Here is a 25,025-nt window from a genome sequence, read left to right on the forward strand (position 1 = left end):
TATTATTATAATAATTTCTCCAACCCTTAAAACCCCAAGTAAAATTGCCTCATTGCTCACTTTCCCCAGTACCTCCATCAACATCAACATGGCCGAATACGAAATACAAATCCTTCGCGGCCATGAGCTACGACTCATGCGCTGCGCCCTACGTCCACCTTCCAGTCCTTCTCCTTCCTCCCAATCCTTTGCTTCCGACGACTCTCCTCCTCTCCACGCCTTCATCTCCAACATCCTCACTTCCATCGAGTCAGGGGACTACCTCGGAGCCCTTTCCTCTGACGCGGCACGCCTCGTCCTTGCCTCGCCCGACTCCGACATCTTTTCTGACACGCCTGACCGAGTCTACTCCGATTTACTCGACCGAGTTGAATCCCTTATCAACGAACCTTCCATTGAGGATGCGGAAAAAGCTTGCAGGGTTGTTCTTGTTGTGTGCGTTGCTGTAGCCGCTTTGTTCTGGTTCACTCAGTGCAATTTGACTGGGTAAGACCTTAAATTCTTTTTTAAAACGTAAAAACGATTATTACACTTTGCTTGTTACTTTTTTTTTTATTTGCCATTCACTTTTGGAAAAGGAATTATGAAAGGTTAGTTTTCATATAGAATTGTACAATGTTTGTAAAAATTGGAATTTGAAATATATTTTATAAAATTTGAAAAGAAATTATATTATTTTACTTTAATGTAAGAAATATGATAGAATTTATATGGTATTTTGTTTTTTTTTTTGTTTTTAATCGTGAATGATTTTACTTTTGTACTAGTACTTCCGTTTAACAGCTTTGGAGTATGTTAAAAAAAATAAACAAAAGGCAAGATGTAATGTGATGACTAAATGATGTTTAAAATATATTTTCTTAATAAATATTGAATTCAAAATTAGGCCGGTGGAGAGGTTACCGAAGCGTCCTCTGCCAATGAAAGCGTGGTTGGAAGAAAGTGAGATCGTGGAGTGGGAGAATTGGGCAAGGAATCAGCTCATGGCTGCTGGCTCTGACTTGCTTGGCAAGTTCTCTTATCTTCAGGTGATTTTTTTTTTTCAATTCATAGAGGGGTCTTCCAATTAGTGAAATATAAAAATTGTTCATTTTTTTTCTTGTTGCTACTTTTACTATTTGCTTTTCTAGGCAATGAGCGACAATTTACATTTGGATCTAAAAGTAAAAGAGAATGAAGTTTGTAGAATTAAAACCTAGATGAATCTTTTTATCTAAATAATTATATTTGAATTGGCCTTTTTTAAACCTATTTACTCTTTTTTTTTTGTTTAAAAGACCAAATACTAGAAAGCAAGTAGGAGAACAATATCCAAATTGAGAATTAGGTTTTGCTTGGTAGGATATGGAAGTGGGATGATGGAAAAGGGGGGGTTATTTTGTTTGATCATACTCATTAAGGAAAAAGAGTGAGAGTAGAAAAACTAGAAGTGATTGCTATTTTTATCCATGCTAACAAATATTAGTTCTCTCAAATTGGAAAGATTAGGGAAGAGACAATGGAAGAGATGCCAATCGAGTGTTGCAAATTTACAATGCTGTTCACATCTATTTAAATTTGCTGTTTTTTTCTAGTTAGCAACGGGTATAATGGTAAAATAGTGTGAGGAGAATTGGAAAGATAGAAAGTTGGCTGCTGGTACTGGCCAGTATCTCTTTTTTCCTCAAACTAGTACATTTAATTGTTTGTTCATTTTTGCCTTGGTACTGTTCAATACCGGACTATCCCGTCTTTTCCTGCCTGGAGGACAAGTTGTCTTCCCTTTTATAGAAAACTGTCTTTGATTTGTTTCCATAGGCCTGGTAAATGAGTTTAAGCACATATGTTGTATAGGTTCTGAAATTCCTCTTCAATTTGTTATTGACTTCCTTTTCAAATTTATTTGCATAAATTTCTTTAAAATAGAAACAAACAACAAGGAATCAAAGAAAAAAAAGGTAGAAAATAAACTAAAGGAAAGTAGAAGAATAAAGACCAGAGAAAGAGAGAAGCAAAAAGAGAAGGAAGGTGAGCAGGAAGAAGAGTAAAAGCAGCGCAAAGAGACAAAAATATTTTTAAGAGATATTTCATACTTTAGGTTGTTTAGGGTTTTTGATGAGTGAGTGTTTTATTATTATTGTTCTTTGGACTGGGTGAGTTCAAATGATGACTTTGGGTCACTTTGATCAAAATGAATGAAGTAAAGATCATCTTAAACATTATTTCTACTTTATATGCTTGTTTGATGATGACTTGCATTTTATATTTGGATTTTTAATATTATGGAGTTAGTCTCATTATTTGATTTGAAGTTTTTGGAACATTACTTTTTTAAATTGTTTGTGTGTGTGTGTGTGTGTGTGTATAAGAAAAAGTATTTTAGAATATCGCTATATCCAAAACAATAAGTAGAAACACATTGGTACCAATATGAACTGTTTTCAGAGTGATACCGGTATACTCACTGGTATGGTCTTGACAAACCTCGTTCAAAATAAGTTGTAATGAGAAGATGATAGACAAGTTAAAATTATTAAATAAAGAAAAGATATTTATAGTTAATCAAGTAATGAGTAATTATAAATTGATAGAACTTCCTTAAAAACTCTACTTAAATCGCACTTTTTTGTGAAGCTCCTATTAGGCCCAAACAGCTCTTAATTAATCATATGTTATAGAAGTGAATTGTCTTTCTAGGTAAGCTTGATCAGAGTTTAATATTGCCTACATTTGTGTGTCTAAGTGATTTCAACTCTTCATTGTTGTATATGGTAATGTTAACTTTTCTATATGAATTTGAAATCTGCTTTTTAAATTCTTTTGGTTTGAGGGTCTAGTTGTGCCATTTTGCATGATGTTCTTGTTTTTATTGTACACTTTGAGTTCTTTAAATTTATTTAAGAAAGTCTTTTCTGCTTTGCAGTACATAATTTTTGCTAAAATGTTGCTCCTGAAGACGAGAGATCTATTATTTGAAGCAAGTGTTGTGTCCACATTTGGAATCAAAAGCATTTCATGGTGGCTATTTAGAATTTTGCTTATTCACCAACGAATTTTGGATGAGCGGTCTTCTTCTCTTTTTGATTTATTGCAAGTATTTATGGGTGAAACTTCAAGTCATTTTGGAAGTTCGGAAAAAGTGACAAGTTATTGGGGTTCTCAATTGCAAGATGGGGAGGCATCTACTATTGCTTCAATGGTTCATTTAGAAGCAGGGGTGCTAGAATACATTTATGCCCGACTTGATCCATGTAGGTGAGTTTCAAGGAAACGTTTCCTATTGGATAGGCTTATCACAGACATTGTTTTTATTTGGAAAGATATTGATAATAATTGATAGGAATATTTATATATAGTTTGATCGGATCTTTATGAACTGTACATACATGCATGGAGCTATGTATGCACCCATCTGGAGAAGATTGTCTTCCTTGCTTTTCCTACCATGTCAAGACATTCTTGTCCAGCAATTAATTGCATTTTATTTGATTCTTTTGTTGCATACTTCACAATGTGAGAGATTACATTCTTCCAAGTCACGTCTTTTGCATGTCAGTTTGTATTTGTGCTATTATTGAACCAAAAATTATGTTTAACAGTTTATACCTAGTAGACCTTACCTTTTCTTGAGGCATGCTAGTTGCTTAAAATATTTATTTTGAGTGTCCACATTTTATGCCATGTGTGAAATATGAAGAGGGTAAAATGCTTATTCAGTAATAAGAATTTTTTTTTTTGAGAGCCTAATATTCTCACTCAAAGAGATGATACTCATGCTCCTTGAAGTTGTTACTAAATACCCTTTTTTTTTTTGGTTTTATGCTTTGCAATTTTTCTTATCAGCACAAATCATTTTTAATTCTCCAAACCATGATTTTTTAATGCATAACCTGAAGTTCCAAGTGGTACAGTAGATGGTTTTGTTTTCTAGCTTTTTTTTATTCATTGAGGTCATTTTGTTCATGTCAGGCTACATTTGGAGTCAGCTGAAGTGGCAGCTGGGCTTCAGCTCTCAGTTACTGGTGTTCTTGGCTTACGTACCGTACATCAGGTAAATATTGAAAGGTCTTAATAATGCTTTTATTGCGAATTCTTGTTCAGTTGTTCTTAGAATTAGGAATCATTTTGCCATAGGTAGAACCGAAGGCGCAAATGGTATTGGTTGCAAACCCAAGATCAGAATCTGTAAATGGTGATATCTGCACCTCGATAGGTCCTGGCATAGAGTTGTCTGGTCCAAGCATCCGTGAAGCCTCTGATATATTTATGACCCCAAAGCTGGTTGAGGATGGTAATGATTTTGGAAGCAATGCATGTGGTGGTGCTTGTGCCACATTAACAGCAGTCCAGCAGGCAGTGGTTTTAGCACAATGCCTCCTAATTGAAAAGAGTAGTCCATATGATGAAATGCAAGGTAAGATGGTCAAAGATATCTGGACTGGGCCTTCTGCTGGTATGAGCATTGCTTTTGGTTTTCTCTGCACTTATGTATTTATTTTTTTTGTGACATGAGATTACATATCTTTTGCTAAGGCCCTGTTATCCTCTAAAGGAGTCTTCACAAAAATAAAATTTCTAAAATGTTTGTTATCATTAGGTATGAATTGGAATTGAAGGTGGATGCTTTCTTTCAGTAAAACAAGGACAATATTTGGGCTTAACATTGTTATCTAAGCAAGGAGAAGGTCATAACAGTATGAATATTGTGTTCATTATGTACCATATAACTCTCATATTGGATATTTTATATTCATTCCACGACGTTCTATTTCATGCATTTTCTTGTTCAAACATCAGATATATAACCTGCAAAAATAACATCTTAATGCTAAAACCTTAGCTACCATTCCCAAGCTCTTTTTTTTTTTTTTTTTCCAGTTCTTGGACACCCTTAAATTATTCAACCACAAACCTGACCTTATTTCAAATTAATAAATTAACTCTTTCTCTTCAGTTTCCTTTATCTTCTCAAATTTTAGCCTCTTTGGCTTGGTTGGGGTTTCAATGAAGTACTGCTTTTTGAAATTTTTGAAAAGGGTTGTCAAATTGAAATTATGTGAAATCATTAAGAACACCATTTATTTGTTTATTTGTTAATTGACTTGTCTATCACTTATATTGCTTCTTTCCTTAGAAGCTTCAGCTTATAGCTTTGATAAGCTTATTTTAAACTTTTAAAGAAGTTATGCTTTGAGTGTCCAGTTTCACTCACCTTCATCTCTTCAGAATAGAGAAGTTGTACCATATGAGAAACAACACTTTATTGTTACTTTTCAATTGATGTACAGTTTGTGGAATTTTGTAGGCAGATATTGAGAATGATTATGTAGTAATTTACTGCTCAATTTCTGTTTCAGGTTGGGATATGGCTCCGTATATAGAGGCAATTGATTCTCAGCAATCATCGTACTTCATTGTAAGCAGATTAGTGCAAAAGCATCTAGTTACATGTGTCAACGAAATGTATCGACAAGTTTGTTTCAGACATTAAAATCTTTAATATTGAAAAATTTAGTGAATGTGGAGCCATATTTCTAGAAATTTTTGTGCTTTATGATTGGGGCTTTCTCTAAATTAAGTATGCCATAATGGAATTTGCAATCTAAAGTTACTCAAGATAGTAAAAAGATAATGGGTTTGACCTGAAGAAAGATGATTTGACAACAATCTGAATGATCTGTAATGAGCTATTAGTTTTCTTCAATGCAGAAGGTTGGTTACCATTGAATATGATCTTAAAATTTTTGATTGCCACATGCCTTGTAATTTCTCAGTTACAGTGTTTCTGTGACATATTACGGATTCGTTGGGAGTCAACTCGCAGTCGCACAAAGGAGCGTGCTCTACAGATGATGGATAACTTGGTAAGATGAGTGTCCATGTATTGATGCTTTCCTGGTCTTTTTAAAAAAATATAGTGTGGCTTTGTAATTTTATATCCATGCTTTTGCTTTCCTTTTACTCCTTGTTTGTAATTATATATATATATATATATATATATATAAGTACAATGTCTAAGTAATTTTATTTGTATTACTATTGAATATAATATTTTAATTTACAGTACACACTCATCAAGTTTACATATCAATTTATACTATATACTACTTAAAAATATTATGATGAATGACAAAGTTTGATGTTATTTTAGCCATTGGGTTGACTACGTAATCATGCCACTTGTCTCATGAGTTGCTTTTAATGACATCGGAGAAGGGTGCTTTTGGATATCCATTGCTTCTTTTAACTTTGGGTGTCTACAAGATGTTGTTTCTTTTATCTTTGTCTTTTCTTTTTTCATGTCTATTCTATGTGCATCAAGTTTTTCAATTCTAGTATGTGAGGATTCCTTTTCAATTTGGAGGTATGTTTCATTAAAAAATATATTTTGGGTTATTTCAGGTTGAAAGTATTCATGAACCTTCTGTTGGGGTTCCGCTGAGGCTTCCTTTTTGTTATGCTGTTTATATCCCAACGATTCCTGCTCTTCGGAAGTAAAACTATTTTCTATGTTCTCAAAAGATTCATGATGGTTTATATTTTTATTTTTTAATTAAATGTATCATATTTACCAACTCTGTATACTCACCTTTATTTAGAGTTAGTTGTTTTAACAATTTCTTACAGTGTTCCATTATTCACTTTTTCTCATTTATCCTCATGATTTTAGGCAATATGGTAACATATTAGTTAGCTGTGGCTTGATCGGAGAGGCGCTTAAAATCTTTGAGGATTTAGAGTTGTGGGATAATCTAATATACTGCTACTGGTATGATGAACTATAGCATCTCCTTTCCGAGTGAAGATTTTCTTGTATGTGTTTATCCATGCCTTTTGTTTCTTTTTGGAACTCTTTGTTGTGTTTTTCAATCTTATGTGAGATTTGACATGATTAAACAGCCAATTAGAGAAGAAAGCAGCTGCTGTTGAACTTATCAAGGTCCGACTGTCTAAAACGCCAAATGACCCAAGATTATGGTATGTGAATTCACCTTTTCTATTGATCTTCTCATATTGTAATTTTTTGTCCTTCTATGTTCATTAACATGTTTATTTCATAAGTTCTGGCCAGGCTAAAAACGTTGTTCTCATCGACTAGGCTTTTTTTTATTGTTGCATTTGTTATTTGCTTTTACTTCCTAAAGTTGCTAAACAACAAAATTATAATTGATTAAGAGCTTGTTTGGCCTGATTTTTTTTTAGCTTAAAAGTTATTATGAAGTTCTTATGAAAAATAATAGTTTTTAAAATTAAGTGAAAGTTGTTTGGTAAATTTCTTTTTATAAGTTATAATTTTTGTTAAAATTATCATAGAAGGTATTTTTGTTTTTTGAGAGGGTAATATTGTTATTATTTTTAACAGATGAGGATATTTTTGAAACAAAAATAAAAGTTTTCTTGTATTTTAACAGATAAGGATTTTTCCTGAAGCTCTTTTTTTAAAAATTTTATTCTTTAAAAAAAAAGTTACTTTTTTTTTAAGAGCTTCTCAAAATTTATGTTTGACTTGGCTTTTGTTTTTAAAAGGTAAATAAGCTGAAAAAATGTCAGGCCAAACAAGCACTAAAAATGAACAAATAACTTAAATGTAATACTAATCATGACATAACTATTTTATCTAAAAGGAAAATCATGCATTATGCTCTTAAAAAAATTTACAATCTTTAAATTAAGTGTTCGAAATATTTTTTGCTTTTATACCCAAATGTGTATTTTTCCTTTTGCTTCCGAGAGCAAAACACTAATAGGAAAATCAACAACCAAATGGAGTTATACATTTTGCATTTATTTTTTATTTCAGTATTAATGACTTTGCACCCAATGATGTAACATTTTGAGAAGCATGTTGTGGCTCAAAATAGAAAAATAAAAAATTTAGGGCTTTGTTTGGTTGTTGCTTTTGTTAGTTGGTTTTTGCTATTTGCTTTCGATTGTTAAAAGGTTGCTAATGTGAAAGCAAATTATAAAATGTGAAATCAAAAATAATATTTGAAAATTAATAAATAAGTAAAATAAAAATGCAACAGCAATTCTAGTTTTTCAACATAATTAAAATCATGCATTTTCTTCTCCAAAATAGTTACAATTTTAATTTCTCCTTAACTCAAAAATATAATTTGCTTAAGTATTCAAACATGTGTTTTGTGTGTTGCTTTTGGATGCAAAAAGCGACTAGAAAAAAGCAACAACCAAACAGCATCTTAATATAAAACATCCTAGTATCTCTAGTTCCCATGCTTAATTTTTCTTTGCTTTATTTTCATTGGGTTGTATTCCCATATAACTAGGTTGACCACTTATAGGTAATTTGCTTTAGTATGGTTTTATTTTGTGGTGACCGTCAATTTTTTGGTTTTTCTTGGTTGTAGGCCTTATTATACCTTATAAGATGAAGTAAATAATTAACTTATAATAATATATAAAGTAATTTATTGCATTTTAAATACTTTATAATTAATAATTATATCATAAAACAAAATGTACACATTCTAAGATTATATAGCTCACTACAAAATCAATCACAAAACTATAACCATTTTAGTGATATGAAATTTGTAATTATTTCATGAGTTATTTTCTCTAATAAATAATTACATAAATTCATAGGAAAAAACAAAAGAAAGTGTTCATCTTCTTGGTCCTTATGTCACGTGGGGGTTTTGCAGACGTCCCAACTTTTCGGTCTTCAGCTCGCCTTTAGCTTGGCCTCGTAGCCCAAGTCAGCCTAAGGATGCCTAGCAGTTGATTACATAATCAATCACAAAACTATAACCATTTTTGTGATGAAATTTGTAATTATTTTGTGAGTTATTTTCTCTAATAAATAATTACATAAATTCATAGGAAAAAACAAAAGAAAGTGTTCATCTTCCTGGTCCTTATGTCACATGGGGGTTCTGTAGACGCCCTCACCGTGCGGCTTTGAGCTCGCCCTTAGCTTGGCCTCGGAGCTCAAGTCAACCTAAGGATGCCTAGCAGTTGATTCTTCAAGGCCACAAAGACCAAGGAGCACACAAGAATGTAGTGTGCAATGCAACTTACCAACCCACACGCAAGGTCTAAGCCCTCAGTGCACACTTCGCACACACCCAGCACAGGTAGCACACACACCCAGCAAAGGGGTTTCAGTCAGCAGGCTCACGGCACTCACAAGCGCTCCAGACAGTGTGTGCTCACACCAAGTAGAAAATGACCTTAAGCTCGCAAGTACATAAGCAGAAGATTGAAGTGAGAAGAGTGGAAGAGAGAATTAGAGAGTTTGAGAGTGAAATAGAGTGTATTTCACTAATTCTGATGATAAATACTGTACAAAATTTATAAGAGATATTTATAGTGTGTTTTCCCTCCAAAAATTTTTCTTAAAGTCAATTTGATTGATAAGACAGCTTTTGGTGGGAAATTGTACATTTTGGGCAATTTTGGGTTGTTCAGGTAGTACAGACGCTACGGCATGCGGGTTGGAGTGTCTGGGCAGCGTACAGGCAGGTTGCTTGGGGTCTGGGCGTGCGAGCTGGACTAGGCCGCGCGCAAGCTGTCTGTTTGGGGTTGTGTTGGTTGGCTCACCCAAGAGCTTGTGTTCTGCGCCTCTGCCAGCAGCTGGCTCTTGTCTAGCACACCCTAGTGGGGTTTCTCTCCCAACAATGCTTCCCCATTTTGGCATTTCGCTACACCTCCGGGCCTCTTCTACGGTTCTGAACCGCGCTCCGTGATCCCTTCCCCCACCTAAGCTGGTAGCGTCCTTACTGCATTGTGAAAAAAGTCTATTCGATCTTGGAACTGCCACAAGTCTTCCACGGACTCCTAGCTCGCTTCACTCTCGGGTAGTCTTTTCCATCTTACTAGGTACTGATGTTGGAGCATGTGGTGCTGTCGCCTTAGTACCCTATCGGCCAGCACTTCCTCCACTTCTCAATCATATGCTGCTCGAATGCCCAATGGAGTCCAACGACTCACTCCGCCGCTAGGGTCGTGCTCATCGGCATGGTAGGGCTTCAACATACTTACATGGAACACCGAATGCACCTTTGGCTTGGGCAGCATGTCCAGCTGGTAAGCTACTTGGCCGATCCTCTTACATGGCTCGACATGGCCCAGTTCTCCCACAACTTACAGCGGACTGAATCCACTGGCCAGAGCTAGTTCGAGATAATGATAGGGCACCAGCCGTGCACGCCCAGCGCTATAGCTACAGGCTACACAGGTTCAGCACCAACAGCATATAAGATTGCCAAGAGCTGGGAGGAACAGCAAGACTTGGTCCGAGCATGTCTCCACAAGGCGGCCAAGAAGGCAAAGAAGTGGGCAGACCAAACCCGACGTGAGGCTTACTTCAGTGAGGGGGACATGGTGATGGTGAAGCTGCACCTGGTCTTGAAGAACAAAGGAGTGGTTCAAAGGATCGGCCAAGTAGCTTACAAGCTGAACATGTTACCCAAGCTAAAGGTGCACTCGATGTTCCTTGTAAGTATGCTGAAGTCCTACCATACCGATGAGAGCGACCTTAGCCGCAGGGTGAGTTGTCGGGCTCCATTGGGCGTTCGAGCAGCATACGACCAAGAAATAGAGGAAGTGCTGGCTGATAGGGTACTAAAGTGACAGCACCACATGCCCCAGCATCAGTGCCTAATGAGATGGAAAGGACTGTCCGAGAGAGAAGCGAGTTGGGAGTCCGCAGAGGACTTGTGGTAGTTCCAAGAGCGGATAGACGCCTTCCACACTGCAACGAGGATGCTGCCAGCTTAGGTGGGGGAGGGTATTACGGTTCAGAGTCGTAGAGGAGGCTCGGAGGTGTAGCGAAGTGCCGGCACATGGGGGAGCATTGTTTGGAGAGAACTCCCATTGAGGTGTACTAGATAAGAGCTAGCTGCTGGCAGGGGTGCAGAACACAGGCCCTTGGGCGAGCCAGCCTGCACAACCCCAGACAGTCAGCCTAAGCGCTGCCTAGTGCCCAGGCAACCTGCCTGTGTACGGCCTTGACACTTCAACCCGCATACTATAACGCCTGTACTGCCTGAACCACCTAAAATTGTCCAAAATATACAGTTTCTAGCCAAAAGCTATCTTATCAGCCTAATTGACTTTGGGGGGAATTTTTGAAGAAAAAACACCATAAATACCTCTTGTACATTGTGTACGAGATTTATCATCAGAATTAATGAAATACACTATTTCACTCTCAAACTCTCTGGTTCTCTCTTCCACTCTTCTCACTTCAATCTTCTACTTGTGTGCTTGTTGGCCTAAGGTCATTTTCTACCTGGTTGGTGTGAGCGCGCACTATCTGGAGTGCTTGTTTGTCATGAGCCTGCCAACCGAAACCCCTCTGCTAGGCGTGTGCTGCCTGTGTTGGGTGCGTGTGCGAAGTGTTCACTGAAGGCTGAGGCCTTGCGTGTGGGTTGGTAAGTTACATTGCATACTTCATTCTTGTGTGATCTTTGTCCTTGTGGCCTCAAAGAATCAGCTACTAAGCTGACTTAGGCTCGAGGCCAAGCTAAGGGTGAGCTCAAGGCCGCACGGTTGGGGCGTCTGCAAAACTCCCACGTGACAGGTGGTATCAGAGCCATCAGCTGTGAGTCAGGCAGTGTGTTGGGACAATTTGCGAGCCAAGCAGTGTTGCTGGGTCAGTTGCGAGCCAGGCAGTGTTGTTGAGGACAATTTGCGATCTTTTTGCGAGTCGCAGTGTGTAAGCTTCATAAGAGGTGATTGAGTGGAAAGGATGACAACCAGTGGGTCTAGTCTGCCAAAACCAGTGCCTAAGGGTAAAGACACCCGCGCTAGTCGAAGGGAGAAATCTTCCTTCCGAGACCTCATTTCTGCTCTTGACACGAGGCTGTCTCTAGTAGAAGTAACGGTGGGCGAGATGAGGGATCGCCTAGATGTGCAAGAGAAGCATCTAGAAGAGTGGAAGAGAGAACTAGAGAGTTTGAGAGTGAAATAGAATGTATTTTATTAATTCTGATGATAAATCCTGTACAAAATTTACAAGAGGTATTTATAGTGTGTTTTCTCTCCAAAAATTTTTCCCAAAGTCAATTTGGCTGATAAGACAACTTTTGGCGAGAAACTATACATATTGGGCAATTTTGGGCGGTTTAGGCAGTACAGGCACTACAGTATGAGGGTTGGAGTGTCTGAGCCGCGCATAGGCAGGGTGCCTGGGTGCTGAGCGCGCGTGCTGGACTGGGCAACGCGCAAGCTATGTATTGGGGGCTGTGCGGGCTGGCTCGCCAAGGGGCCTGTGTTCTGCGCCCCTGCCAGCAGCTGGCTCCTGTCTAGCACACCCTAGTGGGGGTTCTCTCCCAGCAATGCTCCCCCATGTGCCGGCACTCCACTACACCTCCGGGCCTCGTCTATGGCTCTGAACTGCACTCCATGATACTTGCCCATTGTTGGCCAAAGAGGCACAAACAAGTTAAATCCAATTAAATTGATGGCAACATGCCTATATTACTCTGTCTACTAGTTTTGTGCTCTCATTTCTTCTTGAGGGGCCAAAGGGTCATCACCCTAGGTGTGTTCATATAAAAGTGGGTGATATGATTTTAACTTCTAGAATGTTTATTAAAATGTCCTCTCTTGGCTTGAACCCTGCTCTTGTACATACCAACACGGCATTTTTACTATTAAAGAGGATGATGGCCTCTGATGATACATGCCATAATTTAAGAGTTCATTACTTAGTATATTCATGCCACATAAAGTCTTGGTAAAGGTGTACATAAGAGAACTACTGTCAAGATTTTGTATTTGTTTTGTATAGGGGCATATATCATTTTTATGGGCTATCCCTGTCCCCTGAACTTATAATTTTGTATTCAAGAAAAAGGTTTGATAAAGATGAAAGACAACTTAATCTATGCTTCCATGAATTATTTTTTCTAAATGAAGTGTGATTTGATCTTATAGGAAGCCCCCTGTAATTGTGGCTTCTATGCCTTAGAAGGCTTTACTTAAAGGTGGCACTTACGGCACTTCTGCCGTTTTCTGTTTATTAAGTATTTTTCACCTTTAAATATGGATATGATTGTGGAACTTTTTGGTTTTTGTTATGTTGCACATGTGGACACAAGTTTATTGAGTCTTGTCCAATGGAAAGAAATTGCTAAATTTAGTGTAATATATCTAACATGTAATTTTTAATTTCTAGGTGTTCATTGGGTGATATTACAAACAGTGATGCCTGTTATGAAAAAGCATTGGAAATTTCAAATAATAGGTCAACACGGGCTAAGGTGACTTATTTTGCTTATAATTAAATGGTTTTCAGTATGTTTTGTTTTAGTATTTTTTATTACATTATTAGTTTTTTTTGTGTCAGCGTTCTCTTGCTCGTAATGCGTATCAAAGAGGAGACTATGAGACATCTAAGACACTATGGTATATTTTCTTGATTGCTTCTACTACTGTTTCCATTACAATGACTGATAGCTTTGTGCTGCTTATGATTTATTTGGTTGAAAATAAAACAAAAAGGATTATTTGGCTGAAAAACTGATTAAACTTAACCCAGGGAGTCTGCCATGGCCTTGAATTCATTGTATCCAGGTGGATGGTTTGCACTTGGTGCTGCTGCATTGAAGGTATGTAACTTGATCTTTGTTTTTTTGGGGCCAGTCGACTTGTTGATCTTTATTTATCAGTTTCTGCACCAATTTTTGTGCACTTTAGAGTATATATAAGAAAATGGATTTTTAAGGTTCTCTTTGTTGTGTGGGTTAGTTGCTCTATTAAACTTTTTAAGCGTCTGATTAAGATCATGACATACAGGCTAGGGATGTTGAAAAGGCGCTTGATGGTTTTACTCGAGCAGTGCAACTTGATCCTGAAAATGGGGAGGCTTGGAACAATATTGCTTGTTTGTATGCTCTTGTCTCTTTCATCTATTATCACATCTTATATTTGTTTGCCCAAGATATTTGTATTTTTCTCCTCATTGGGCAATTCCAATTACTGCTATTTTAATGGGATGATTTTTGTAGAAGGAACTTCTCTAATTCATTGGGATTGGTTTTTATATTTTTCTGCCTTAAGATTTTTTGCTTTGCTCCAAGAAAAAATTTTTTTTGTTTTACTTGCATCTTAAATCTGGATTATTATAATTGTCTAGATGAATTAAATTGCTGTAATGAGAATCGGTTTTTATAGTTACCACCTGGTCATCTGATTTTAGGTTAGTGTGCTAGTGAAAAGTGAAAACTGTGTGGTTTGCTAAAGTTCTGAGTTCTTCTGCAAAGTCTAGTGCTAGAGCAACTGGAAAATCTTACCTCAAAGCTTCCAGGTCATATTTCTACCTTTTTTAAAAAGGGTTTTTTTAATATAGGTTATATCAGATGTCAAACTTTGCTTAGCTTCCATATTTCAAGACATCTCTTGATGAGCATTTGCTTATGACCTATGAATTGCTGAGTCATGAATATAAAAGTTTGGAAGGGTATATCCATCATAAATGACACTAAAATCTTGAGACGGCATTATTATAAACAATATCAAGATCTTTTGTTGTCTATGTTCCAAAAAACAAAACCTTTTGTTGTCTGAGAGTGTCCACGGTTGTTTGTTCTCTTGAATTTACTTGTTAAGTATTACACTACACTGCTATTTATATGTAAACCTGATTCTTCTGTCTTGAACTAGAAAGATGCCATTTGTTGAATCTCTAAAGTTTTGGCTAGATGGAGGAGAATTGGATGGATGCAGTCAGATTTGGCTTTCAAATTACAAACCCTTATTGAGATACGTACTGATTACCAGGATTTTTATCTTAAGAATGATTAACAAGGTATTTCCAAACTTAGATCTCTAGACTTGACTTGCCCATAAGAATTTTTCATATCTACTGACAGAGATCCCATCCCAATGCTTAGATGCTTCTCAAAGAAGTCAACATTTATCCCCCTGTGCTTTGTCAACTTAAATCTTTCTCTCTACCCTCTAATAAGCCACATCATAACGCTTTGATGTTTGGACAACAAATTTGTTCAATTGAGCCATCAAAAAGAAGTTGATGTTGCTTTGTAATACGGTGTATTCACTTGATGTCTGAGTTTTACTTGAAGTCAATCAGATGGTCGCTTGGGTAGCTAACTTTTGTTCTGAGAGCTGTTACTGTCGAGCTCATTGTGAAACAAAATCAAGCATAAGCAAGATTTTAAACTATTTTGGTGGAAATCTATTTGAAACCTGAGATTTTCTTATTAGGATTAGATCCAAAGAAGGATGAAGGATTTGCAGCAAATTTCTGATTTAGGAATCTTAAGTACGTAAACAGGAAAATGAACTGATTCCTATCGTAAATTTGTTCAGAACTCTTGACATCATCCTGAATCCTGGTTTATTCTCCCTTATTAATGCAGCCTGAAGTCAATTTCTTGTCTTGCACCATTGACCCTTCAAATCCACATCATTTCCTGCCTCTTTCCTATCATCTGTTGCACTGAACATATCTGAATGGTGAGATAGTTTACCTTTGGATTTCTCATGTAAAAATGCTCGACTGGTTTTGGGAACATAATACAGGTGTTTTTGTGGGCCAAAATCAATTCATTGGATCTAGTGCACAGAAAAATTCATAGCCTTGATTTGTTTAGCATATTTAACTAGTCCGGTTAGTATTTCTTCAACTGACTATTGGTTCTTTTAATGCTCTCAATAACTAGGTTCTTATAGATGCTAGACTCATGAAGCAGGTTCAAAAGCTGTCAGCAAATCTACGTACCATTTTGAAATGCCTTAATTTGGTATAGTACAAGGGAAGGTTGTATAATATATATTTAATATGATAATGGTAACAATTGATATGACAAATAAGTGGATAACATCCCCATATGGGAAAAGATATTGAAAAGAAAGGAAGGAGAACCCTTTATATTGTCTTCAGATCTTTTTGTCTCATCAAAAGAAAGAATAGGGAGCACATTGTTAGTGCCAACATACATACATGCATACATGTGTGTGTAGATATATATATGCAACAAGAGGAGAAAAGTAGGTGAAACTGCTTATTGCCTGTAACATAGTATGGTTTTAGTCTATATTATTTGGGCTTGGGGGTGAGTGTTGGATATGGGTATGTGTCCTACATAGGTATTTCAACTTTTTTATAAGTTTTCCCATGCATTTGGAGGGTGTGACCTCCATACCCATGTCTGTTGATATGTGTTGCACACAGATAGTTTATGAGAAATGAAGAGTCAGAGCAACATAACATTCTACATCTGTGTAGAAATGGGTATCTTTGAAGTGGAAATTTGGACTTAGAAATGGAATTTATCTAAAGATTTTTGGCTTGGTTCTTGCTCCGATTGTAGAATGTTATTGCTGGGGTCATAGTAAGCAAGAGTTGTATATTATGGAACTAGACAAAACAATTTTAAGTTTCAGGTAGGCTCGTTAGGAATTGGGATACATACTTTGAGGACTAGGAAGATTTGAAGTGTGGATTGTATTTTAGGGTTTGTGTAGAGTGTTATTCAGACTTTTGATATCTTTTTTTTTTTTTGTCTCAATAATCAATCATGATCTTCTTGTTGAGATATATCTTTGTTGAACTGTATTCTGCATATATTTTTTTTGTGAACCATATATCACTATTGGACTTGTGCTCTTTTTTTATACTGGAATTTACTATATCATAGTTCTTTTGTTTTTTCTCTTTGATAAAAATTATGTTACAGTTTTAGACCATATAAACTTTAGGTGCATGGTAAATTTAATCAATTACAACATATCTGTTGACTATGCAGGCATATGTTTAAGAACAAGAGCAAAGAGTCCTATATTGCATTCAAGGAGGCCTTGAAATATAAGTACTACTTTTTCACCTTGATTGAATCACGCACTTTTGCACACACCAGGCCACTTATTTTCAAGCACACTTGTTTATTGTTTTACTGTAACAAACAACCTGTTTTGGTGACAGGCGAGACAGCTGGCAGATGTGGGAGAACTACAGCCATGTTGCTTTTGATGTTGGCAATATTGGTCAGGTAATCTTGCCTATGTAGTTTGGTTTTGAGCTGTTTACTTTGCTAATTAGTCGATCTGTTTAAAGATCAAGCAAGTCTTCTCTTTGGCCCTTCTTGGAAGGCTCTGCTTGATTCATATGAAGATCTAAGTAGGAGCACTTTTGTCTGGCATGTGTGGAAAAACTTTTATAGCTGTTAATTATTATTAGCTGATCACTTTGAGTTTCAGATTATTCAAGTTTGGGTTGTTGAATTTTAAATTAACTGAAAGTGAGTTGAGTTCTGGTCATTATTATACTAAGTTGTATTCTAGTTTTAATTTTTTAATTAAATTAATATTGAAAATGAAAAAATAATAGAAATTATGCTCAATTTAAGTTTCGGATCAGTTGGGGTTTGGTTGAGGGTCGGGTTTGGATTGATATGGGTCTGAATCTCTTCAGGTTCATGTTGATTCAAAAATTTTTGGGTTTCAGTTTATTCAGGTTTGAGTCTCGTGTGGTTATTTTTATTCATGTTCTGGTTATTGAGATTTAGGTTTTGCTTGGTAGGGAGGATGGAAAAATGGAAAGATGGTTGGGAGAATAGAAAAGTAAATGATTGACAGCATGTTTTTCTTTCCATATTTGCTTGGTAGGAAAGATGGAAATGTGAATGAAAAAAAATGATTTTCTTTCCATGGTAGGGTTGAAAAGTGAGGAAAGAAAATAAAAGTAAAATTTTCAATCATACACTTCTAAAAATATTCACTAAAAATTGTAATTTCCAATAACATGAGTGGATTTTATCTGGTTATTTCTCAGATCTGGTGTAAAAAGGTTCATTTATGGGGTTTATCCAAATAGGCCTTATTTTCTCTCTCCTCATCCGCCCAATTTTGGAATTGCGCTTTGTGGGTTGGAAAGAAAACATCCATCACTCCCTGATTTCTTTGCTCTGGATTTTCTTTAACACCTAAAATCCATTTCTTTTCACCTTTTCCACCATCCCCACTCCATTCTGTACTCAAGCAAAGCCTTAGAGTCAAATTGGGTTAAGTTTCAGGGTAGGTTGGGTGGGTCATTCTGGTCAGGTTAGCTTTTTCTTAGTCTTTTTGAGCCTGGGAAAAAGTTTATTCTTACAAATAGAAAGGATTATTCTTCAAATTGGTATGTAAGAGCAAACAAACTGTTATAAGATATAATACAGTTAACCTCTACACGGCCTTCACCACACTGCTGGTATTAGCTATATGAATTGTTCCCCTTGTCTAAGAGAAACTGATATTCTGACTAGAAAGAGGAGATAGAAAATAGCATGTGACCTTGATTGAGGTCTTATAAGTAAGATAAATTTGATATATGCGTAGTTATCTCTGGTTCTCGACCTCAGATTCTCTGCGTGTGAGCTTTTCGTCATATAGCCATCAGTTCAATGACTAGCAATTGCAATTATGATTATACCTTCACTTGTCTTTTTACTTTCTATTTATATGCTATTTTATCTATGTATATCTGTTTGTAGGCTCTGGAAGCTATTAAGATGGTGCTAAGTATGACCAATAATAAGAGAATTGATGTTGAATTACTTGAGGGAATTATGCAATATTTGGAGGAAAGGGCTTCAGTTAGACAGTCTGCTGTAACCAGTGATGATGATTTTTCCAATCAGACCAGTCCTGATTCACTTGTATATTCTGTTAATAAATCTGCAAATACTGAGCAGACTGCGGGAAAATTGGGAGAAAATGAGCATTTGGTGGAGTTTCTTGGAAAAATTCTACAACAGGTTTCAAATACTTTCATGATTGTGACTATGTTCTATTATCTTTTCTCCTTACAGAGAGTGATACCAAACTCTTTTATGTGGGGAGTCAACAATCGTCTCCTTATATGATTTCTCATGCTTGACACCAATCACAAAACTTCTAAATTGGTATTGGGATGCATCTGCACTTTGACAGACTGCTTTATACTAGCGTTACTTGGGCTGTACAAATTTGGGCTAAATTATGCCTATGTAATATTTTACTCAATATCTAATGCATATTAAGTCTTGTCTGATACAGATAGTTCGAAGTGAAAGTAGGGCAGAATTATGGGGCTTATATGCGAGGTGGCATAGAATTAAAGGTGACCTTACTATGTGCTGTGAAGCTCTCTTAAAGCAAGTTAGATCATATCAGGTATCTCGATCAACATTCAATGCCTTGTATTCTGCTATTATCAACGTGATATTTTTAGTACATTTTAGGGGGCTCCTAGCAAATTCTTTTCCCTGAAGAGTGACGTCATGTATTATTTGAGTTTACCAAATTGACAATCCTATATTGTGAGAGAGCTTTTTAGTGATTTTATATTCTCTAATGTGTATGTTTTGACTTATATTAAGACTTTGTGATGAGGTTCTTTTGAGTCAAAACTGAGATGTATAAAAAAAAGGTAGGCCAAAAAGTGCCATGATGGTTAAGAGTTAAAGAGCTTAGCTTAGTGATTTTATATTCTCTAATGTGTATGTTTTGACTTATATTATGACTTTGTGATGAGGTTCTTTTGAGTCACAAGTGAGATGTATAAAAAAAAAAATAGGCCAAAAAGTGCCATGATGGTTAAGAATTAAAGAGCTTAGCTTGATTTCGAAGAATTCTACTGAGTTTAGGCTTGTTCTAAACATGCCTGAAGTTAGGTGCCTGCTAGGAAGCTGAAGAGTGCCAATATAAATTTTAATTTGATTTGCCTGGCTTGGACTTTGTCCCCTCACCCCTTAGTACCCCACCTTCATATCTGCCTCCTCTCTCCCATCCTACCTCCCAGCTACTCATCTACTTTTCTCTTTCTCAGAAAAATTAAATAGGACCAAATACAATAACTGATGTTTCAATCTGTTTGTGAAACTTTCTTTTCAAACCACACTCTTGAAGCCAGGGTTCCCTTGTGTAAATTCTTGATATCAAAGACTGAAGTGAGGATTGCATGGCTGAAAATTTATTACCTGCCTTTACATCAACATTACTGGCCAGCACTGCTTTTCTGTTTGGACAGAGAAGTGTATGCCCAAACACTTTTTGCAGTTTTAATTTGCATCTGCTCTTGTGTAATTGCTCCTTATTTGAGGAATTATGGATGGGTTTTCTCAGTAAGAGGATAATCAAATTCTCAATCAGACTTTTTACATTGTCTGCATCAGTTTCCCATTTTCTTTCCTTCTTCACAAGAATTTATTAATAGAAAGACTTATGGAAATATATGCGATTCCTATCTGAGATATGTGTCTGTGCTGGCACTTATATTTTATGCCTTGTGTTATTATTCAGGATTGACTTTAGGCATAACTTGAATGTATTTCTGTACCATGATGACAACTACAGGAGTCTATTCAATTTCTGTTATCATTCCTTCTCCCTTTATGTTTTTTATGCATGTGTCTTTATATCCTAATTTAATGAATTTATATGATGTGATCAATAAAAAATGTCATCCTACCAATGATTTCTATTTCAATTGGCATATCATTTATTCTTATTATTTTGTTATTGTGCCATGAGTTTGACTCTAATCTCTCTCTCCCAGGGATCTAATTTGTGGAAAGATAGAGACAGCTTTAAAAAGTTTGCACAGGCCTCATTGGAACTTTGTAAGGTCTACATAGATATTTCTTCCTCTACTGGTAGTCGTCGAGAACTACTTACAGCTGAGATGCACTTGAAGAACATTCTAAAACAGGCAAGTAGTTTTATTTTGCTATGCATTCTAAATTGCATTGTTGCTGCATTTATCTTTTCTATATTTTTTAGTTTAGTTTGCACTTTAAACATTTTCACTAATGTGTTCCTACATTTGCTAATTGTTACACTCTTCTGTAACTTTATATGTATATAATATAGCTATTTTCTATTGAATCAACAATGATTCAATAATTTATTTATTCTCATCATTCATGTAAAGTTTTAGGTTGAAGATTTTTGTATCACATCAATCAAGAATATATCTTTTATGATATATGTTTAACGTTTGATTTGTGATGTCAAAAAACAATCAAGCATTTTCAAGCAACTTGCAATTGTACGAGTACAATTTCATGATAGAGCATTAGATCTAACATCTTGATTAACAAAATATGAAATTTACAAACAGATGGGAATGTTTTTTTTGTTTGCTTAGCAAACAGATAGGAAATTACATAACATATATAATTGTTACTTGAGTGTAAGTTTATTCCTGCTCATATTTTCCATGGATAAAAATATCAATTACATATTTATCCTTGATCATGTTGTGAGAACTGCTTATAAGGTAGAATTGTGGCATTTTAGGCTGGGATCTTTTCAGACACGGAAGAATTCAGGAATCTTGAAGCTTGCCTTAATGAAGTAAAGACGAAACAACAACAACAATTAGAGTCGACACCTACTTAAAAGTCAAAATTTCTAAGCTTGCAGGATTTACTATCTACATCAGATCAAGGGTAGGTTTGCAATTATATATATTCCTTCTTTTATAACTATGTCAACCTGTGGTTTAGTTTGGGATAATTTTTGCAGTGATAAGCATGCATTAATTACTTGCTCTGCTTTTTTATTATGTAGGTATATGCTTTATACCAAAACACATTCACAATGTTGAGTCAGCTTTTCCATTTGAGTTGATCAATTTCACAGTCTTCAATCCTTTTAGTTATCCAGAGAGCATTTTGTGAAGGATTTTTGTTCCCTGCAATGCATCGGACTGTAGAGAGAATTGACATCGAATTATTAAGACAATGTGCTTTTCATTCAGGAAATGCTGGTAACACATCATGATGCAACTGTGCAGGTTGGGTCTGGCTTTATTTCACCTCCCTGTCCTGGAAGAGAAAATTTTAGTTGAAAGAACTCCACTGCATCATGGCAGTGGCTGTGATGTCCAAGTGAACCTTGTCATCATCTTTTGGTAGCAGAGTGTCTCTCCCTACCCTTTGCCTTGGCTTTGATTCCTTTTCTTGATCATTTTTGTTTTTTTCTTCATAGAGATTGAAAAAACTAAAGGGTAGGAATTCCTGGGCATTGGAACACAGAATGGGTGATTGAAAAAGGATAGGGAAAGGGGTAAGTATCCTCAGTATCCCTGCCGTCTACTACATGATCGATTGTGGGTCTTCAATGACTGATAGTTAATCACAATGCTAAGGGCTAATTACATGAAATTCTTTTTTATTTTTTTTATGGAATAATTACATGAAATTTTTTGTGAATTAAACTGAAGCTTTAGAACCCGTAAAGAATTAAATAAATAGGTTAGCATATACGATCCAGAACCACCGTGTGTTACCTTATGTATACAGTGTTAGATTTTCTTATAAACTTTTATACTATTTATTTGTTTATTTGATTAAAAGTTGATTAAGTTAATTTGGTTTTAATAAAGAAATAAAATTATAATTTAAAATTATGATCTAATAAAGTGGATTATAATTCAAGACTAGAAATTTACCCGTGCATTGCACATGAATATAATAATGCATGTAATAGTTGTGTTATCATATTTTTCATTTTATTAAATTTTTATAAGTGAGGATTAAAGCAAGTTCACGTATTAAAAATTACATATATAAAATGTTATAGTCCATAGTAGAAAGTCTTAGAACATTATAACTTAGGATCATAATATAATGCATAATGCATAAATACATAGATATCAGCACAAAACGTAAGGTAATATTACGGCAATTTATAATTTTATACCATATCGTCAGGTTAGATACAAAAGGTAGTGCCTCTAAGTAGAAATTAAGGTAAGGCTTTTATGAAGTATCACAAAAGATGTTACAAAACATATGTAGTTGGGTAAATGAGTGTTTTGATATTTAGTCAGCATTCGAAGCATATACTAAAAAGATATAGTTAGAGTGTGTAATATCACATGTCATCTTGAACAAAAGAATGAAGCATCTTAATACATAATGGGCAATTAGATGTCAAGATTTCGTATTAGTTATAAATAAATAAAACGTTTCAGTAATGTTGAGCTTTTATCTAGGTTTTGGTTCAATCTGTGCTTTATTTGTAGGCAATGGCAGAGCAATTAAAGAGTATCATATATTGCTTGAAATTTTTATTAGATATCTCAATGAAAATATTACAAGAATGCATATGCAAATAGATGAATAGTTTACTTATAATTTTTCATCATCTCAACCAATGATTTTCTTATAGAAAGAATTTATTCTAGAAGGCCATGCATCAGCCATTCTAAGTTTCAATTTAAAAAATCAAGCCACTAATCCTAATCTTATAAATCCAAGAAACATAAGCAATAAACTCAACAACTCATGAACCAAAGCAAAAAATGTTAAAATTTCATGAGTAATACACAGCTTACATCAAGCATTGATAAAGTTTATGTACGAACAATTAAAAGAGGCCAACTTTAACATCCATTAGTAACAGAATTTTATCATCCATAAAATAGACTTTTTATTTCTTTGCAGCTCTCAAAATGAGCAAAAGAATCTAATTTATTTAAAATTTCAATGTTGATATCTTAGCTATAAATCATTCATTAAAAGTGCTAGAAGTGTGTGTTAATTTTGAAAATGTTGAACATTCAAATAAAGATAGATATATTTCAAAATGCATCATTTTCATCTCATGCTTACTGTTCAAACTATATGAAAGAAGGAGAAAATAACCTAATAACAATAAGATGAAGAGCAAATATATAAAATGAAGTTTATTGCACTGTAATCTTAACCTGGTTTTATATATTTTTTTTTGAGGTGATTTTTGTCTCTAGTTGGTGGCAACACCATCGTGAGGAGTATTTGTTTGGAAAAGTTCTCTGGCTATTTGTGTGCTAATTGGTGATGGTAGGAGTTGCTCCTCTAGTTGTTCAATTGTTGTAGAAGTTGGAGTGGCAGGTTCTTGGTTTGCCATCACATCACAATTGAACAATTTATAATTTATAATTTTTATTTTAATTGCCTTTAATGTCAGACTTGTAATCTATTACGAATGTCTTGGTTTGGTTGATCAAGGCCTTGACAGATCCAAGCAATGTCATGCGATGGATAATATTGAGTGTTGTAAGTTTTGCGATACTTGCTCCAACTAACTTTTCGGTCACTTTACCAAAAAGTCTATGTTTTGTTAATATCTCAAGATTTTGACAACCAAATGTAAATATGAATAAAAAAATTGTTTGATTCCATACAAAGGAGCAACAATCCATCATAACTTGTCCACTAAGGCTGCATTCTACCTTCTTCATAATATAAAGAAAGTAACTAATAATAGAAAGGAAAATCTTCAAGATTTTTATGTAATAAGTTTAGTGTCGTAGCATGACAAGGTCAAGTGTTTAAGGAAATATTGAACTATATGGTAACTTGGAATTATATTTATTCATATTTTGGATTAGCTATTTAGTTGGCACCAATTAACCTTGATATTTTATAACAATAGAGAATGAAAGAATTAAATATTCTTTGTTAACATTTTGTTTAATTATAAGTAATAATTACAAAGCAATATCAATTTGATTGTTGTTTATACAATTGTAGAATGCTCTTTCCTAATTGAGAAATGGTCAAATTATTTGTAATATATTTCAAGGGAAACTCTATTAAGATATGGTTATATATATATATATATATATTCTATACAGGGATTGGTTTAATGTTTATGGAATAGTATCTAATTTCCAAAGAACAATCTTGTTTAATCATTAAAAAAAATATGCACTTGTGCATTAGTTACTAGGAAATCCAATCTAAGGAGTGTGTTTGGACAATTTGGATCAATTGATTCACATAGATGCACAATCCTCACTTCGACTGATGTATCTGGTTGAAAAGATCGTAGGTCAGATAGGAATTGATTCACCATTGTTATCCTGTACTGATAGCAAATAGGTTATGCACTTTAAATTAAATAGATATTCAAGAGTAAAATGTTTATGTTATACTATTTGTTTAATTGGTAAATAAGCATGAATTAAAGTAATTATAAGATAGAAGTCGAAAATAGAATAAGTTAAAGAAACAGATCTCTATGTAATAATATGGGTTGAAATGGATATACTAAATGATGGTTGGAACAAAACAAGCATTATGTAATAAGTGGCAGCA

At 35.0% G+C, this 25,025-nt stretch overlaps 1 protein-coding gene across 3 annotated transcripts; it reads left to right on the forward strand.

The window, feature by feature from the left end:
• The first annotated feature begins 38 nt into the window (after nucleotides 1–38).
• LOC18594900 (Protein prenylyltransferase superfamily protein) lies at nucleotides 39–22,156 on the forward strand. 3 transcript variants are annotated; one of them, XM_007022594.3, is made up of 21 exons: nucleotides 39–486; nucleotides 887–1,028; nucleotides 2,903–3,234; nucleotides 3,949–4,030; nucleotides 4,114–4,393; nucleotides 5,337–5,395; nucleotides 5,754–5,843; nucleotides 6,382–6,473; nucleotides 6,650–6,748; nucleotides 6,880–6,957; nucleotides 13,127–13,211; nucleotides 13,298–13,356; nucleotides 13,490–13,559; nucleotides 13,747–13,838; nucleotides 16,722–16,784; nucleotides 16,898–16,964; nucleotides 18,447–18,710; nucleotides 18,991–19,107; nucleotides 20,492–20,644; nucleotides 21,235–21,386; nucleotides 21,508–22,156. In XM_007022594.3, the coding sequence occupies exons 1-20, from the start codon at nucleotides 89–91 to the stop codon at nucleotides 21,334–21,336; spliced, it is 2,724 nt and encodes a 907-aa protein (XP_007022656.3). In that variant the 5' UTR covers nucleotides 39–88; the 3' UTR covers nucleotides 21,337–21,386; nucleotides 21,508–22,156. The 3 variants fall into 3 exon arrangements, with proteins under 3 accessions (XP_007022656.3, XP_007022654.3, XP_007022655.3); XM_007022592.3 differs by having other exon boundaries at nucleotides 21,698–22,156; XM_007022593.3 differs by having other exon boundaries at nucleotides 21,734–22,156.
• The last annotated feature ends 2,869 nt before the right edge of the window (nucleotides 22,157–25,025 follow it).

Source organism: Theobroma cacao, chromosome 7, assembly GCF_053813885.1.
Source record: "Theobroma cacao isolate CCN51 chromosome 7, ASM5381388v1, whole genome shotgun sequence".
In the NCBI taxonomy this organism is placed as follows: Eukaryota; Viridiplantae; Streptophyta; class Magnoliopsida; order Malvales; family Malvaceae; genus Theobroma; species Theobroma cacao.

Coding starts and splice junctions, on each gene's coding strand:
- LOC18594900 (XM_007022594.3), top strand. CDS start 89: ATGGCCGAATACGAAATACAAATCCTTCGCGGCCATGAGCTACGACTC. Junction 6,474..6,649: donor ACGATTCCTGCTCTTCGGAA/GTAAAACTATTT, acceptor TCATGATTTTAG/GCAATATGGTAACATATTAG. Junction 6,958..13,126: donor CCAAATGACCCAAGATTATG/GTATGTGAATTC, acceptor TTTAATTTCTAG/GTGTTCATTGGGTGATATTA.